The following is a 15099-nucleotide window of genomic DNA, read 5'->3' on the forward strand; positions in this document are numbered from 1 at the left end:
TAGAATGGTTATTCACGAATCATACATTTCTATAATAGAACAAGTAAAATTTGCACTTAACTGATTTAAAAAAAACTAAATAACATTATGTTTAATATATTTCGGAATTCTCAAAATTTATTACAAAATGTTGGTCAACAATATTCAGATAAATTCATTTCTTTTCAAGTTGGAATAATTCTTTCTGAAATAAGATTGGGTGTCCCTTATGTTATTAAATTTAAAATCGATTATGTCATTTATACAGTCAAACCCCAAAGATCATTGTTTAATGTGTAATAAGAACGAGCTGGAAACATTAATTGTCTATCAGCTGCCCAGTCTATGAAAGTTTTACAATCACACTCCATATAAACAAATATAGTAATCATAAAGAAGAACTTTGTAAATTAATTAATAATTTTGAATAGAAAAATATGTAAGCAATTTTTAATTATTTAACTAAGATCTTACACTTTACAAAGTTGTTTATAAAGTGAACATGAACTTGAGCTCAGTTATAACAGTTACATTGTATCTCTATACAAATAAAGATAATAATAATAGAATAACCTTACTTAGAATAATAACTCGGAATAACAAATTTCACGAAAGACAATCATTTTTACGAAGTGGTAAAATTTAGCATGATGTACTACCAAGTGGTACGCGAGCCAAAAAAGGTTGAGAAACGCTGCATTAGATTAAAAATAAACATGCATATTACATATAATAACTACATACTTGTTTTATTAATTGATTCCTGACAAAACTTGTATATGTTAAATGGAGAGATGTTTTACGTCTTTGTCACTTAGGCTTCCACTGATGAACACTTTTGCAGGCAGTACTCCAGTATCAGCAGGATTCATTCTGAAAATCAACATTATTCAATCAAAATATAGGGCTCACTGAGTTTAATCTTGAATAAAGAAACAAGAGATAAACATCTATAATAATTTTCATTCAATCAAAATGAAATAAATTTCTAAAAAGTACACTTATTATTATATTATTCAATAAGTTCAATTTGATTGAAAAATACATTATTTAAACTTATCTTTGAAAGTGTTGAGCAAAAAGCATTACCAAAATTCCACAGTTATTCAACAATTCATTGGGATAAGGTTATTAACTAAGATTTAAATTGACTGAGTTAAATAATCTTAGTTACATGTTTGAATTATTGTAAAAACAGATAAAAATACGTTTACAATTCAGTACCTTCTTCTTATGAGCCCACAGATGTTATTTTGCTTAAATCTTTGGAGCATAGTAAGTTACATAGATGCACTTTATCAGATAGTTTTAGAAAAATTAAAAAAAGAAATTTAAAAAAAAGGACTTTATACCTCCGAGGTACTGAATTATTTTCATCCCATCTATAATTCAATACACTAAATTCGCGCACATATCAAAGTTACTTAAAGATGCTGACATCATAATGGAAATAATTAAATATTTTGTAAGAAATTAATAACTATTTCTACATACCCATGAGATCTAGCGGAAGAACTGAGAACTAATAATTGCTGGGTAGTTAACGGTCTTGGCACTAGAGCGCTCTTTACAGTAGTTTTTGTAGCTTTTTTTAAGTTGGAATAGTCCACATATTCATATCCCTGTAATTCATTAAGATGCAAAACGTCATTAATTGTATTTAATTTCTTTATATACACAATTTATATTAATAATGGCTTTGACACTATTAAGAACACAATAGACCGTAAAAAATCAATAATTACTTGAAGAAGAAGCAAAGGTGACATTTTGTATTGCTGCAAATAACAAAAAATTAAAGATATTGATTTAAGAAACAATTTAAAATTAAATAAAGAAGACTAATTCATCTAAAGAATTGATTTTTTTTTAAACCTGAATCTTTTAAAATGATTAAAACGTAAGGAGTTTCACTAGCAATAAGAGGTTACAGAAAAACATGTATGTACATAACAATTTTTGTATATTATTAAGATTAAATAGAGAAGATTGTAATTCAACTAAAGAATTGATTTTTTTTTTTTAACCTAAATCTTTTCACTCAATGGTAATGAAAGATATTTCCATAATATAACACATTATTCATTTTGATTAGAAAAATAAAATACATTAATTATGGAATTATTTTTATGAAAATGAATTAAAAAATTATAAGCTAATCACGACTAAGGCTAATGATTAACACAAACAAATTTTGCCAACGGCTAAATTAGTCGTTGCTTTCATGAAGGTTGCCCAATTCTGCATGCATTAGACTAAAAATAAACATGCATATTACAAATAATAACTACATACTTGTTTTATAAATTGATTCCTGACAAAACTTGTATATGTTAAATGGAGAGATGTTTTACGTCTTTGTCAGTTAGGCTTCCACTGATGAACACTTTTGCAGGTAGTACTCCAGTATCAGCAGGATTCATTCTGAAAATCAACATTATTCAATCAAAATATAGGGCTCACTGAGTTTAATCTTGAATAAAGAAACAAGAGATAAACATTTATAATAATTGAAAATGTATTATTCTTAAACATTAAATGAATGTGTCTCCAATTGAACCTAATTGTATTGATATGTACATTTAACTAATTTTTTAAAGAACTTAAATCTTTTCATTTAATGAAAATGAAATAAATTTCCAAAAAGCACACTTATTATTAATCAATAAGTTCAATTTGATTGAAATATACAATTAAATTAAATAATTCAATACTTAATTCGCGCACATATCAAAGTTTCTTAAAGATGCTGACATCATAATGGAAATAATTAAAATATTTTGTAAGAAATTAAAAACTAATTCTACATACCCATGCGATCTAGCGGATGAACTGAGAACTAGTAATTGTTGTGTAGTTAACGATCTTGCCATTAGAGCGCTCTTTACAGCAGTTTTTGTAGCTTTTTTTTAAGTTGAAATGGTCCACATATTCATATCCCTATAATTCATTAAGATGCAAAACGTCATAATTGTATTTCATTTTTTTATGCTTAATTTATATTTTATATTTTTTATACTTTGTCGCTATACAGAAAACAATAGACCACATAAAATCAATAATTACTTGAAGAAGAAGCAAAGCTGACATTTTGTATTGCTGCAAAGAAAAAAAAATTAAAGATATTGATTTAAGAAACAATTTATAAACTAAAATAATCAAAGAATGATTAAACTTTTGACTTCATAACTTTGAGTGGAAAATACAACATACATAATCTGCTAATATTTCAATTTTTCATAATTTTTATGAATATGAATTAAAAAATTGTTAGCTCCACTAAAAATAGTTCAGAATTCACATACACATTTGAAGCTGAATTTCTCAACCAAATTAAAACCTTTCAACAAAAATTAAATATTTTCTAATTTAGTAAGTACAAAGAAAGATTTAAATTATAAAACATTTTTTAATTATATTACTCACGCACTATTTTCTGTTAAACTAAACACCTTTTATTTCAAGAAAATTGAACTATTCTGCTTTCGTCTTTAAAACAAAACTTAATAAGGTTTAAAAGTTGACCTGAATTGGGAAAAAGACTAATCACTATAATTAATTTTGTATTTAACTATATGAACTTGGTATAAACAAACCGAGTTGATATGTACTGTTAAATAAACTATATCCACTTTTTTGTTAATCAATAAAATCGAATTAAATCCTAAAAAATACTTTATTTTATTGTCAATTAGATTTTTTGTTTAAAAAATAGAATAAAATTTTTCAAATAGTACAAGTTTTCTTTAATTTCAACCTTTCTTCTACGAAGAAGGAATCACTTATCCCGATTTAAAGCGAAAGATTGATCATCATAAAAAAGGTTTCAATTTATGATTAATAATTTGGACTTGCGCAAGTCCAGTGGTAGGAAGATTTCCTTGTCTTATCATTCTCCAGAATGGAATGGATGAGAACCATCGCAGAAATTGAACATTGTGCTGTTAAAGTAAATCAAATCTTTAACATAACTTTCAACGTCTTAACAAGGATCTTTGATATATGTTCATCATAAAGTATTTCCAAAATTTCAGAGTTACACAATACCAAAACATACAAAATTTATCATTAAGAAGTTAATTATTGCGATAAAGGAGATCTAAATTAACTGAGTTACATAATCAAAGTTCTACATTATTAAGTTACACGTTTGAAGGAATGTATGCAGCTAAAAATTTAAAAACTCAACAAAAAACTCGAAATTTTTCAATTAATTGGATCTTAATCTTCTAAACTAAACTTTCAAAAACTAGAATATATGAAACAGAAAACTAGTTTTGTAATGAGGAGTGAGTACTTTCCATGTAATTCAGTCAGATTAAGCATAGCTTTTATTAGTTGTAGTTATTAGTGAAAGAGGTAGTAAATAATAAAGAGTACATTGTTAAGGAATAAAATTTCCTTTTACGTATTAAGCCAATAATATTGAAAGGCTAACAATTAGGAATCTAAAGAATAACAAATTTTGGAAGTGTACTACGATCCGGAGCCCTATAATCAATAAAAAATGTCTCAAGAAAAATGTTGGAATGCAATCGGTACAATTTAAAACAAAAGGATTTGTTTTACAATTATTTTCACCCCACCAATAATTCAATTCTTAATTTGCACAAATAACAAAGTTACTTAAAGTAAGTTACATACCCATGTGATCTAGCGAAAGAACTGAGTAGGCAATGTACTTACAGCACACGTATAATGTTACCATTATCAGTCTCACAAAACAATAGCAACGGCTTCCAAACACGAAATACTTCTGCTCAATATGTAGTTCACACCTCAACTACTACTTCGATGTAACAGCTGGTAGTGTCCAAGACTGACTGATGGCACATTTCTCACAACTGTTATAAATGCACATGCCTTCTAACTTCTTTAAATATTCGTGCATAAAAAAAATTATCTTTAAATAAATTATCAAATATGAAAAATTAGTAAAAAAAAATTAAATTGAATTTTTATACAAATTAAAAAAAAATAAGTGGTTTGTTTGGCCAATGAAAAGGAAGGATTGGTAAGTGATGGGCTACGCTTACATTACGTTGGCCACGCCTACAATACGTGGGCCACGCCTACAATACGTGGGCCACGCCTACAATACGTGGGCCACGCCTACAAGAAGTTGGCCACGCCTTTAATTATGGACACTTAAAGTATCATTACGTAAATAATAACCGCTTTATAAATACATTTACAAACCAGAAATACTGCATTAATTTTAAAAATGATCTATGTCGTCAAGAAACTAGTTAAATAAATATTTCCTAAAAAAAATGTTGCCAATAAAGGCAAATACCTTAAGGTAAATTAGTGAACTCGCACTAATGGGTAATAAGCTTCATAATTCCAACAATGCAATATACGTCCTAAATGCAGCATTTTCTATTTCTCCAAACAACATTTTCAAAAAATGAACTTTTTTTTAAAAAAGAAAAAGCACAAAGTCTTTCTTTATCCTCAATACAAATACTCGTTTCTTCCTAATAATTTGGAAAATTTACTTTCAGAACTATAGAATATACAGGAAAGGCACTTCAGAGGGAAGTATGACTTTATTCCTACCTAAGATTTTCGCTTACATGATTTTTTTTAAAAAAAGGTTGTTTTATCAGCCACTATGGATAGAGTATGTAAATGAAAATGAAAATTTATTAAATAAAATGGGCACCTCTGATTAAACAATTCTCTTCAACTTGAAATTTTAGTTAAACTTCTATTTATGTTATGCAAGAGAGAAGACACAGCACATTGCACTGAGTGGTACTTTAAAAGTGATCATCTCCAACTCTCTTACCCAAAAGTGGTATTAAATTATTTCCCTTTTTGAGAAAGTTTTACAGATACAAATTTATGAATCTATATTTTTGCAATTCATTTAAAGAAAATTGCTATAGCAGTTTTCAAGAAAACCGATTCAGTAAAGTGGCACTAATGGTGAGCTGAGAATGGTCCATGTTGTGAAAACACTTCACCTTTATAACACTACCACATTTAGAATTTGATCTTTCAGGTAAAATTTCAGACAGATTCACATATATGTTTCAGACAGATTGGACTATTATATATATATAATTTATATATATATAAAACTCTCTTCTCTTAAGTTTATGTTTCTTACAAAAATATGCATAATTTTAATACTCGCAATGCTAGGATGTCTGTGTAACAAGAGAGGCTTTGTATAGCATACGGTTCCCATTCGAGTGTGAATAAATACGAGTAGTAAAGCATAACACTTGCATGTAATAAACGCGTACAGGCTTAAGTCTAATCAATACTCTAATTTAAGATCTTAGAATGGGTTTTGAAATAGCAAGTCACATTTATCGAATAATAGTGTTAAATGAGTCTATATTTAACGTTAAACCAAATAATTCTTTAGGACAAACAATATCAATATTTATGTAAAATATAATCGTGTTTTAAATTATGAATTACTAATACTCTACCATAACTTGTTTAAATTTATTTAGTAAATAAATACAAGAACTTTTAAATGTTTATTTTAGGAACTTTTTTAGTTTGGATTTCTTAGTCATGCTCTCTATTTATTTAATTCTTTTCATTCAATTTTATTCCTATTATATTAGATCTAAATTAATAGAAATTAACTTACCATACTTTGAGCTGTCAGTACTTTCCCGTAGGAGCAATTACCAAATAATTCAGGCTCACAATCAATACTTTTTCACAATTTTTCGTTATCAAAATTTTCAACTATTATCCTTAATTCACTCATTAAATTTTGTTTTCCATTGTTTTAATAAAAGTGCTATCATTCCACTTTAACACAAACTCATTTATATTACCTCCGCCTCACATTTTATTGCTCGTCTTATTACATATCGATTCTCCATTAAGACACCTGCCTCTTGAGAATCGATTATTTTAAGATTATCAACAGTTTCTTATTCTTTCTCTAACAAACTAAATCTTACGCCTCCTCCTCTTGGCTTTACATCGCATTACTATAATACTTACTTAAAATGTGGTTAATCCGCAGTACTGTATAATACAGATGATTTTATCAGTCGCAGCACGCATGTTTAGTGTATCCCTGACCTATTTTGCACTTTGATCCATCATCAGAAATAGATTATTAGATTATACCTACATATTAATCTGTCTGGTGCATACAATACTTGTTTCTGCCTCACAATATACATCTGACTGCAGTACTTAATTTTACTACTCTTAGCTCACATGAAAACATATTGGTAATACACCCTACTGTTCTATTGCCTGCTCATTCTTGTTGCTATATCACTAGACTGGAGGAATGAATCCTTTTTTTTTAGTTAGACATCAAGTGCAAAGCAGAGGCAGACATGATAGCAAATATTTTTTGTGTTACAATTGTATGCTCCACTTCTGAACTAAAAGAGTTCATTGTTGGCGGCATCGAATGGTAGCTACGCCAGTTATTCTATTAGACTGTGCAAAAGAATTCAGATTTTGGTCTTAACAATAGTATTTGTTTACAAAAAAAAAAGTCAAAATTGTTATATTGATACCAAACGCCAAACATTATACACAACAGCAAAATGTACCGATTTATGTTATCATCTAATGTATATTTATATACTTTACATGAACTAATTCTAAACTGAAAATTTGACTTTATAGTTACTCTATGTTTAGAGTTTCTAAATAGCTCTGAAAATGAAAACATTCTGAAAGCAATTCTGTAGAAATCTAACAAAAGTGGGTGTAAATAAGGATGCAGGTGTAAATATAATATTTAATATTTCGGTACCATTTTACATTTACAGAAAGAATATTTAATAAGAATTGTTTTTTCTATTTGTATAGGTATCGTTTATGTTTTTTTAAAATTATTAATTCAGATTGAGAATTTCATAAGTGTACCTTAAAAAACTTGTGCATGGTCGCGTAACATCTTTCCTTCTTCTATTTTAGAAAGGAAAGAAGGTTTTTAATTGCTTATTTTATTTAGTAGATAAATATATTAAATTATTCGTTGTTTTTACAGATATATGTACAAAATAATAATAATAAAACAATACTTAAAAAAAAATCATGTGTACTGGATAGACTCAACTCCTGTTACACTAGAAATTAATATTATATAAAAAAATAACTGAGCAAATTCTAAAAAAAATTATTTTTAAGGCATATATATTTAAAAATTATGGTAGAAAATTTGCTATGTCCATCAATTTTATTTCTGGTAATTGAAAAATAATTTGAACGAATAATTTTCGTATTATTTGAAATATTTTAGGCAATTCAAACGATAAACATGAAACTCTAAGACAAAAAAGAACAAAACAAAAAATCATATTGGCTACAAAATTATTTTTAAAAAAAATACATTTAGTGAATCAGACAATAACAAAAATTTATGAAATATTCGGCACAATGAACCAACTTGATACTTTCATTCATTTGTTTTTACATTTCCTCGCCAGAATGGCAAAGCATGCACACCTTAGAAAAACTTCCTTGAATTTTTCAATTTTTTTGTTAAAATCAAGTTTTTTTAAGCATTTTGATCTGGATAGAGTAGACAACTCTATGATGAAATGCACATTTTTTTTTTCTTGTCACAATCGTCATTATAGTCCTCATCGTAGTAAGAAAAATTTCTTTGGGATTTGCACTTTCGGTAATTTAACAACGCTATTAATTCGCAAAAACACAAAATTGAAAAACCATAGACAACAATATTAAAGCATGGAGGATGTAGGAGTTGCCCTATTAGTGAGACTCGATCGAAGCTACCAGGCTAAAGATTTACAAAGAAATGCGATGTTATTTCTTTCCTGAAGGAAGATTTGAAGGATGTTAATATTTTGGTATGTTCTAACAGGGTCCGCCGAGGAGAGGAGAAAAAAGTTATTTGGATAGGGATTTGTGATGAGGCATCACAAAACTTCGTAACAAAGTAAAACCTATTGAAGAAAGCTTTGAATAGAATTGACTTTAATGACATCCTGCATTAGCTAGGAGTTCGTAACAAAAACTATAGGCAAAAGGCCAAGAAAAGTAGGCTGCAGAAAAGCTTTTGACTATTGAAGACTAGGAAGGCGACAGCTGCCTCTAGACCGGCTACTAACTTTGAACAGTTCAAGAAACCAATGCTAATAAGATTTATTTAGCACTCCGGTAATTTTCATGATCCTTTAAATCTAATTTTTCAACAGAAATTTTCTACGGTGTTAACATTTGCTACTAGTACAACCTTCTAATCACTAAATTTAATCTATTATAAACTACAGATTAAATACATATATGAATATATTTAATTACAATTAGATAATAATATAATTTGCATATTTCAAACCCATATAAAAAGAAAAAAACCAATAAGTCTTCATTTCAAGCAAACATTATTTTCAAATAATCAAATTCAAATTATGCTAAAATCTTCTAGTTAGTATATACCATTATTTACAATGAATTTTTTTTATATTCTGCTAAACCATTAACAATTTTCTTTAGTAATAGGATTTCTAAAACAAAATCAGTAATACTAGTTAGATACAAAAGTTTTTGTATTTTCATTTGCTTGACATTTGAAGTTAAAGTTACTTTCTGTGTTTCCATTTTAGATAAAAATTCTAAAATGAAACGGAAAAAGGAATAGGCATAAAACAAACACATAAAGCATATTAGTGAACTGCTTCTAAAAGAAAGAAAAAGAAATTGTAGAGAAAGAATGAACTGCCACTGAAATGAATGGTTTTACTCACCTCTGCTAGCTTAGCTCTCTGGAAGAACAAGAGGTGGAATGATCAAGCTTTGATGAGAACATTTCTGAGATAAGTACCAAGTGATAGAGGAGTATTGAATCCGGTCTTCCGACCCAGTTCCCTCAGAAATTCTCGGCGCTCCTGTGTATCATACGATTGCATGTTCTTTAGTGTCAGAAGAACGGATTCCTGTTCCGCTACCGAACCCAGAAGTCCCAGACTCGAACTTGAAGACTTTTCCGCATGTTGGCATATTAGAAAATGAGTTGACTGAAGTTCAGGTAAGCTGAGACGTCAATCCCCATTTAATGAGCCCTATTGAAGGACAATTGACAAACCTCTGCAGGAGGAGCTTAGAAAGGAAAAGTAAGGCTGCAGAGCTGTGCTCTGAACCTACCTCCTGGAATTGAGGCAAGCTTAAAGCGACTGCGATGCCATCATTTGAAAGGAAGATTTATAAAAGATGCTTGGAAAATTACAAGGTGTTGCAGGGCATACCCTCCTAGATTCTTAGAATGTTTAGCAAAGGCAAACAGAAGAACATACTGTACGGCCTCTATCTGCGAATAAATAGCAACAATTCTATCTTTTCAAAAATGTTTTTTTGATTATTTACCTTCTGATAGAAAAATAAAATGAGATCATTGAATCCATGGTTCAAAGGAATTGAAGAAAAAATGGTCACCTCAGGAATGGAGGCCCAGAGAATTACATTCAATACAATTCAAAAGACTAAAGATCAAACCAACAATCGATATACATCTCACAGAAATCAAATTCTTATCACTAACCTCTGAATTTGTGGCTCCTTTAGGTTTAACACAGAAGAGTGAACAAAATGTGCAAAAAATTACATTTCAGCTTAAAGCAAAAAATAAAATAAAATGAAATAACGTATACAGAAAACTTTTGTATCTACTAGCAATAAATTTTTACAAAATTTAAACCAGCTCATATTTCACTGAAATCTTTTGAAATTTCTTTACAAAAAATTAAAATAAACAAGTTTAAACAAAGAAGTTTAAGAAAAATACGTCGTATAATAAAATCCGATAATTTACAAACGCTTTCAAAATGAGGCTAAACAATTCATTTATACACAAGATTTCAATTAAAACTAAAACAAAACAAAAAAAATCAACATGAAAAAACTTTAATCAGTAGTGTAAACAAGGTTTTTTGCTTTATTTATTTTTTTAAGGAGAATACCTTTTTACCACTAATTTTTCTTAGAGAAATACATGATTTTCTCCTCCATAATTAGTTACAGGCTGTATTGGTGCAATTGGACACAAAAATTTGTATTGTTACTTTAACTTAAAACTTCGTACGATTAATACATATAAAGTAACGGAAGGGGGAGGGAGAAATAAATATAAATAAATTTAACTCTTGCTCATTCTTTAAATGAAAGAAAGATAAAAAGTAAAAAAGAATAAATTGCATAAAACTAAATAAAATTTGTTATTAAAATAATAAACAGAGAGAGACGAACCTTATCTAAAAATGAGCACTAAGATTTAGAATTTTAAAAAATGAAATAATTGAATAAACAGAAGAGTATAATTTGTCCAAAAAATTTAAAAACAAAAAATACAAATTACAAAAATAATGACGACCGTACACTCACACTTAAGACACTACTGAGGATTTTTTCATCCTTTATTTATGGGGATCCAAATTATTGTATTTCATACATTTCCCATCTTATTTTTTTTTTTGGTTTTTATTTTCTGTAAATGAACAGAATATGTTTTGTTTTCGACTTACAATAGTCTGGGAGTAAACATTTTTGTTTTTGTTATTTCAAGGTACATTTAAGGAAGCACATCCGAGTTTTCCATTGACATTTGTACATTCTCTTTCACTGGCACATCTTTCTGTACAAATCGCAAAATTCACTCCCCGCTTTTTGTTTTTTTTGTTGTTTTTTTCCCGAACGTATTTGAATATCTGCAATAATTACAATAATAATAATAATACAATTTCAACAAATAACTTAAAAATCTAATTTTGATTCAGTGAATTCTTGAATCACAAGCCTAATTTCTGAAGAAAAGCAAGCTTTTTTCTATAGCCTACTTTCAATACGAAAATTGGATTTCAGAGTTTTATTACCATAAAACTCCCATGCGGAAATCCCCGATTTGAGTTCAGCTGCCTAACCTTAGATTTTTTCTTCTTAAGAGCCTCTTAAAACTCAATGTCCGTTAATAATCAGTCTTGTTAATGACGAGAGAATCGACTGAAATTCAATTGAATAAAGCTCCGGGCGCCAATGGCCACAGTTGTTAAAGCGCCTTAAATTAAAAATAATAATACAGTTAAGAAATTTAACCTCGGTAATGTTAGAAAATACAGCTGAATATAAAGTCAACGTTCACAGGACTAAATATTGCACAACACCGGTTTACTATAAACGATAGGACAAAGTTGAAGAAGATCTTCAGTAGCAACTGATGTTATACTTTTATACACGCTAAATAAAGTTTAGCAACATCAATGCATAACTCTGGATAAAATTTGGACGACATCCTAATGTCGTCTAAGCCCGAAAAAAATCAGCATCATGCGGTTCCATTTTCACTCTGAAGGAGTATTTAAGAACATTCCAATAATAGATAAAATGAACACTGCTGAATTTTTTTTCAAATAACTGCGCATCTTTTCTTTAATTCAGATTACCAACGAGAAAAATTACGCTTGATTTCGACTTAGTCATCGAACAACAATCGATTAAAACTTCAACTTTGAAATTATAAATCAATCTTAAAAAAATGAGAAGTTCTTTATAATGCATACTGAAATACAATTCCTACTTACCATTCTAAAGTTATGGTGAAAAATTAGGTCAACCAGTATCACAAAGCAAGATCTCGCATTTCTTTTAACAGTATATCTTCTTTCTTGATTTTCTCTAATTGATTGATCTCTAAGTGTTTCCCTGCTTTCTGCTGTCCTTTTAGTCTTTCAATTTCCATCAATTTCTGTAAAAAGAAAGCAGGTAAAAAAAATAAATTCTCTGGTTGCAAATAATAAATTTTACTTTAACTTATTAAAGTAAGCGAACTTATCCCTCATATATATACATATTTATATAATTGATTTGGTTTGAAATACACAAACCACTCTCTTTTAACTGCAAATTGTTAAAAAACTCTCTGGTAGGACAGTTGAATAGGAGGAGTTGATCTTCAAAAACTGCACAAATATATCCTCATATGATCATTTATAAATGTAATTTTTGGCAACAACACAAGTGAAATAGATTTCGAGAAAAATTATCCACGAAAGTGGGAAAAAACGGCAATACAGAAAACGTTCTTGTTCTTATACTTGTCGTTACCTTTTTTTCTATAAACAACGTAGCACCTAAAGCGTAAACAGATTTTCATGAATGAGATTAATTGTAAATATTTTTCAAGTTTCCTATTATTAAAATATTGGTGTGAACTTTACCATCTTCATAATCATAATAGAAATACCACTTTTCTAAAAGATTTTTTAGTTTATTTTTTGAGGAATTTCTCGAAAACTCCTCCAACGTAGATGATACTCATATAACTTCACATTATCACTGTATTCATGTGAAATTTCTTCAAACGAAATAAACGTAACATTACCAAGGTGGTAGAAGTGGAAAATATACGCGTGTAATTAGAGAAACAATACCGAGGACAAAGTTTATATTATAAATTTCCATTCGCTCGATTGTTTTTTCTTAGTTCTAATCCATTTTGAACAAAAATGTAAATTAACAAAAAAGAGCAAATGAAGATCATGACAATGACAGTTATAAACGAAAACAATGCAGCTGTTAGGTCAAAAAGAGACCGACACTTATAGACTTGGAAGACGTGAAACCTAAGGATGCTAGACAGATGTTTATACTATTCAGGAAAACTACAGATAATAAAGGAATTCCTATTAACAAATTACGCCAAAGAGAAAAATTATCGCAGAAAAGATTAACTGCTAAATAGCTCAAGAATTATTTCGACCACATTTCGATCACTTAACAAAATTATAAACAAAAAAAAAAAAATAAAAAACAGATTTGAGGAAATTTTGTCTCAAAATCAATTAAATGAATTTTATAAATAGAATATTAAATATAGTAATTAATCTTACGAACACTTTTCAATCTGCCCATCTTCTTCATCTTGACTGGATCATCAGATGTAAATTCACCTAAATGGGTTTTAAGACCGTTCGTCTGAGGTTTTGAAGGAGGTGGTGATACTGAAGCTGCCCCATCAGTGACGACCTCATTTGCTTGTGCTTTAGCAGCTTTCTTCGCCTCACGTTTCTTTTTCATCTTCAACGCACTTTTAGAAAGATGTGGACCTATTAACAACATAAAGTTACTTACGTGTATTTAAAAGCAATCTTTTACGTTTTATTTGAAAAAGATGAAGAAAGCTGTGGAAATTAATTCCTTAATTTAATGCTATTTCTATGAAAACCACTTTAACCTCCTATAATAATATTGCGTACTGTAATGTAAAATGTTACTTGCTTTTATATTTCCACTTGGTCTCTTTTAATCATTTTTTTTTTTTTTGACAATAATTTTAAGATTTACATAAAGCAATTTCCTTTTCTTTTTTTTTAAATAATTTAAATTTTTAGTCACCTGTTACTTATATAATTTAGTTTGGCTGACTGAGTAATTCTGTTCAGCACTATTATATTCGAAAAGTTATTATATTTAACCTGGAAGACAATGAAACCATAATAAAATCAAAAACTTACCACCAGCTGAAACAGGCTCTTCATCATTTAGCTTAAATGTCACAGGTTTACCTCGAGCCGTAGGAGGTCTGTACGCTTCTTTTGATGCTGAAAAGGGATCCCAAAATGATTAATATCAAACTAAAAACCTGATTAGAATAAAAAAAAAGAAGCTGACTAGAGCTTACTGTTGGAGGGCTTACCGATTTCGGGAAGGGATTGAACTTATATCGAAAAAAGTTTTACCCATGACACGGTGTCCCGTACTATAGAGCCAGAATCCAAAATATTTTGTGCTTAAAGAGCTGGCTTATATTTGTTAATTTTTAACTGTTTTTTCGTAAAATAAGAACGTGAATTCCATCATTCTTTCTAGCTGAATGAAAAAATTACTCTCATGTCAGTAAAAAAAAAAACTCAAAAACTTTCATAAAACGTCAAAAATTATGTGGTTTTATAAAGGTTTTTAGGAATTTCCACAAATTTAATCATAGAAATAAAATTTCTTGACAAGAATGTCTTGGATTCAATTTAAATCTCTAAAGAAAATTTTAAATTACGGGATTAAGAAACATGCCAAAAAAATACTTCGCTAATGGTGGTCCTTTTCACCAGTGTACAAATCAATAAGTGTATTTTTTAAGTATTCTTTCTCAGACCTTTCCTTTTT

The 15099-nt window shown here is 28.8% G+C and overlaps 1 protein-coding gene across 2 annotated transcripts in view; it reads right to left on the reverse strand.

The window, feature by feature from the left end:
• Positions 1–11393: 11393 nt before the first annotated feature.
• eIF2A (eukaryotic translation initiation factor 2A) overlaps positions 11394–15099 on the reverse strand; it is a 45319-nt gene continuing 41613 nt past the window's right edge. For both annotated transcript variants that reach the window (XM_074124516.1, XM_074124517.1), the window contains 4 exons: positions 14451–14537; positions 13831–14042; positions 12519–12682; positions 11394–11648 (listed from right to left, as the gene is read on the reverse strand). In XM_074124516.1, the coding sequence (XP_073980617.1) occupies positions 12557–12682; positions 13831–14042; positions 14451–14537 (425 nt within the window). In that variant the 3' untranslated portion in view covers positions 11394–11648; positions 12519–12556. The remainder of the gene's footprint in view (positions 11649–12518; positions 12683–13830; positions 14043–14450; positions 14538–15099) is intronic.

Source organism: Rhodnius prolixus, unplaced genomic scaffold (assembly GCF_049639745.1).
Source record: "Rhodnius prolixus isolate KJV_2025 unplaced genomic scaffold, Rpr scaffold_3, whole genome shotgun sequence".
Taxonomy (NCBI): Eukaryota; Metazoa; Arthropoda; class Insecta; order Hemiptera; family Reduviidae; genus Rhodnius; species Rhodnius prolixus.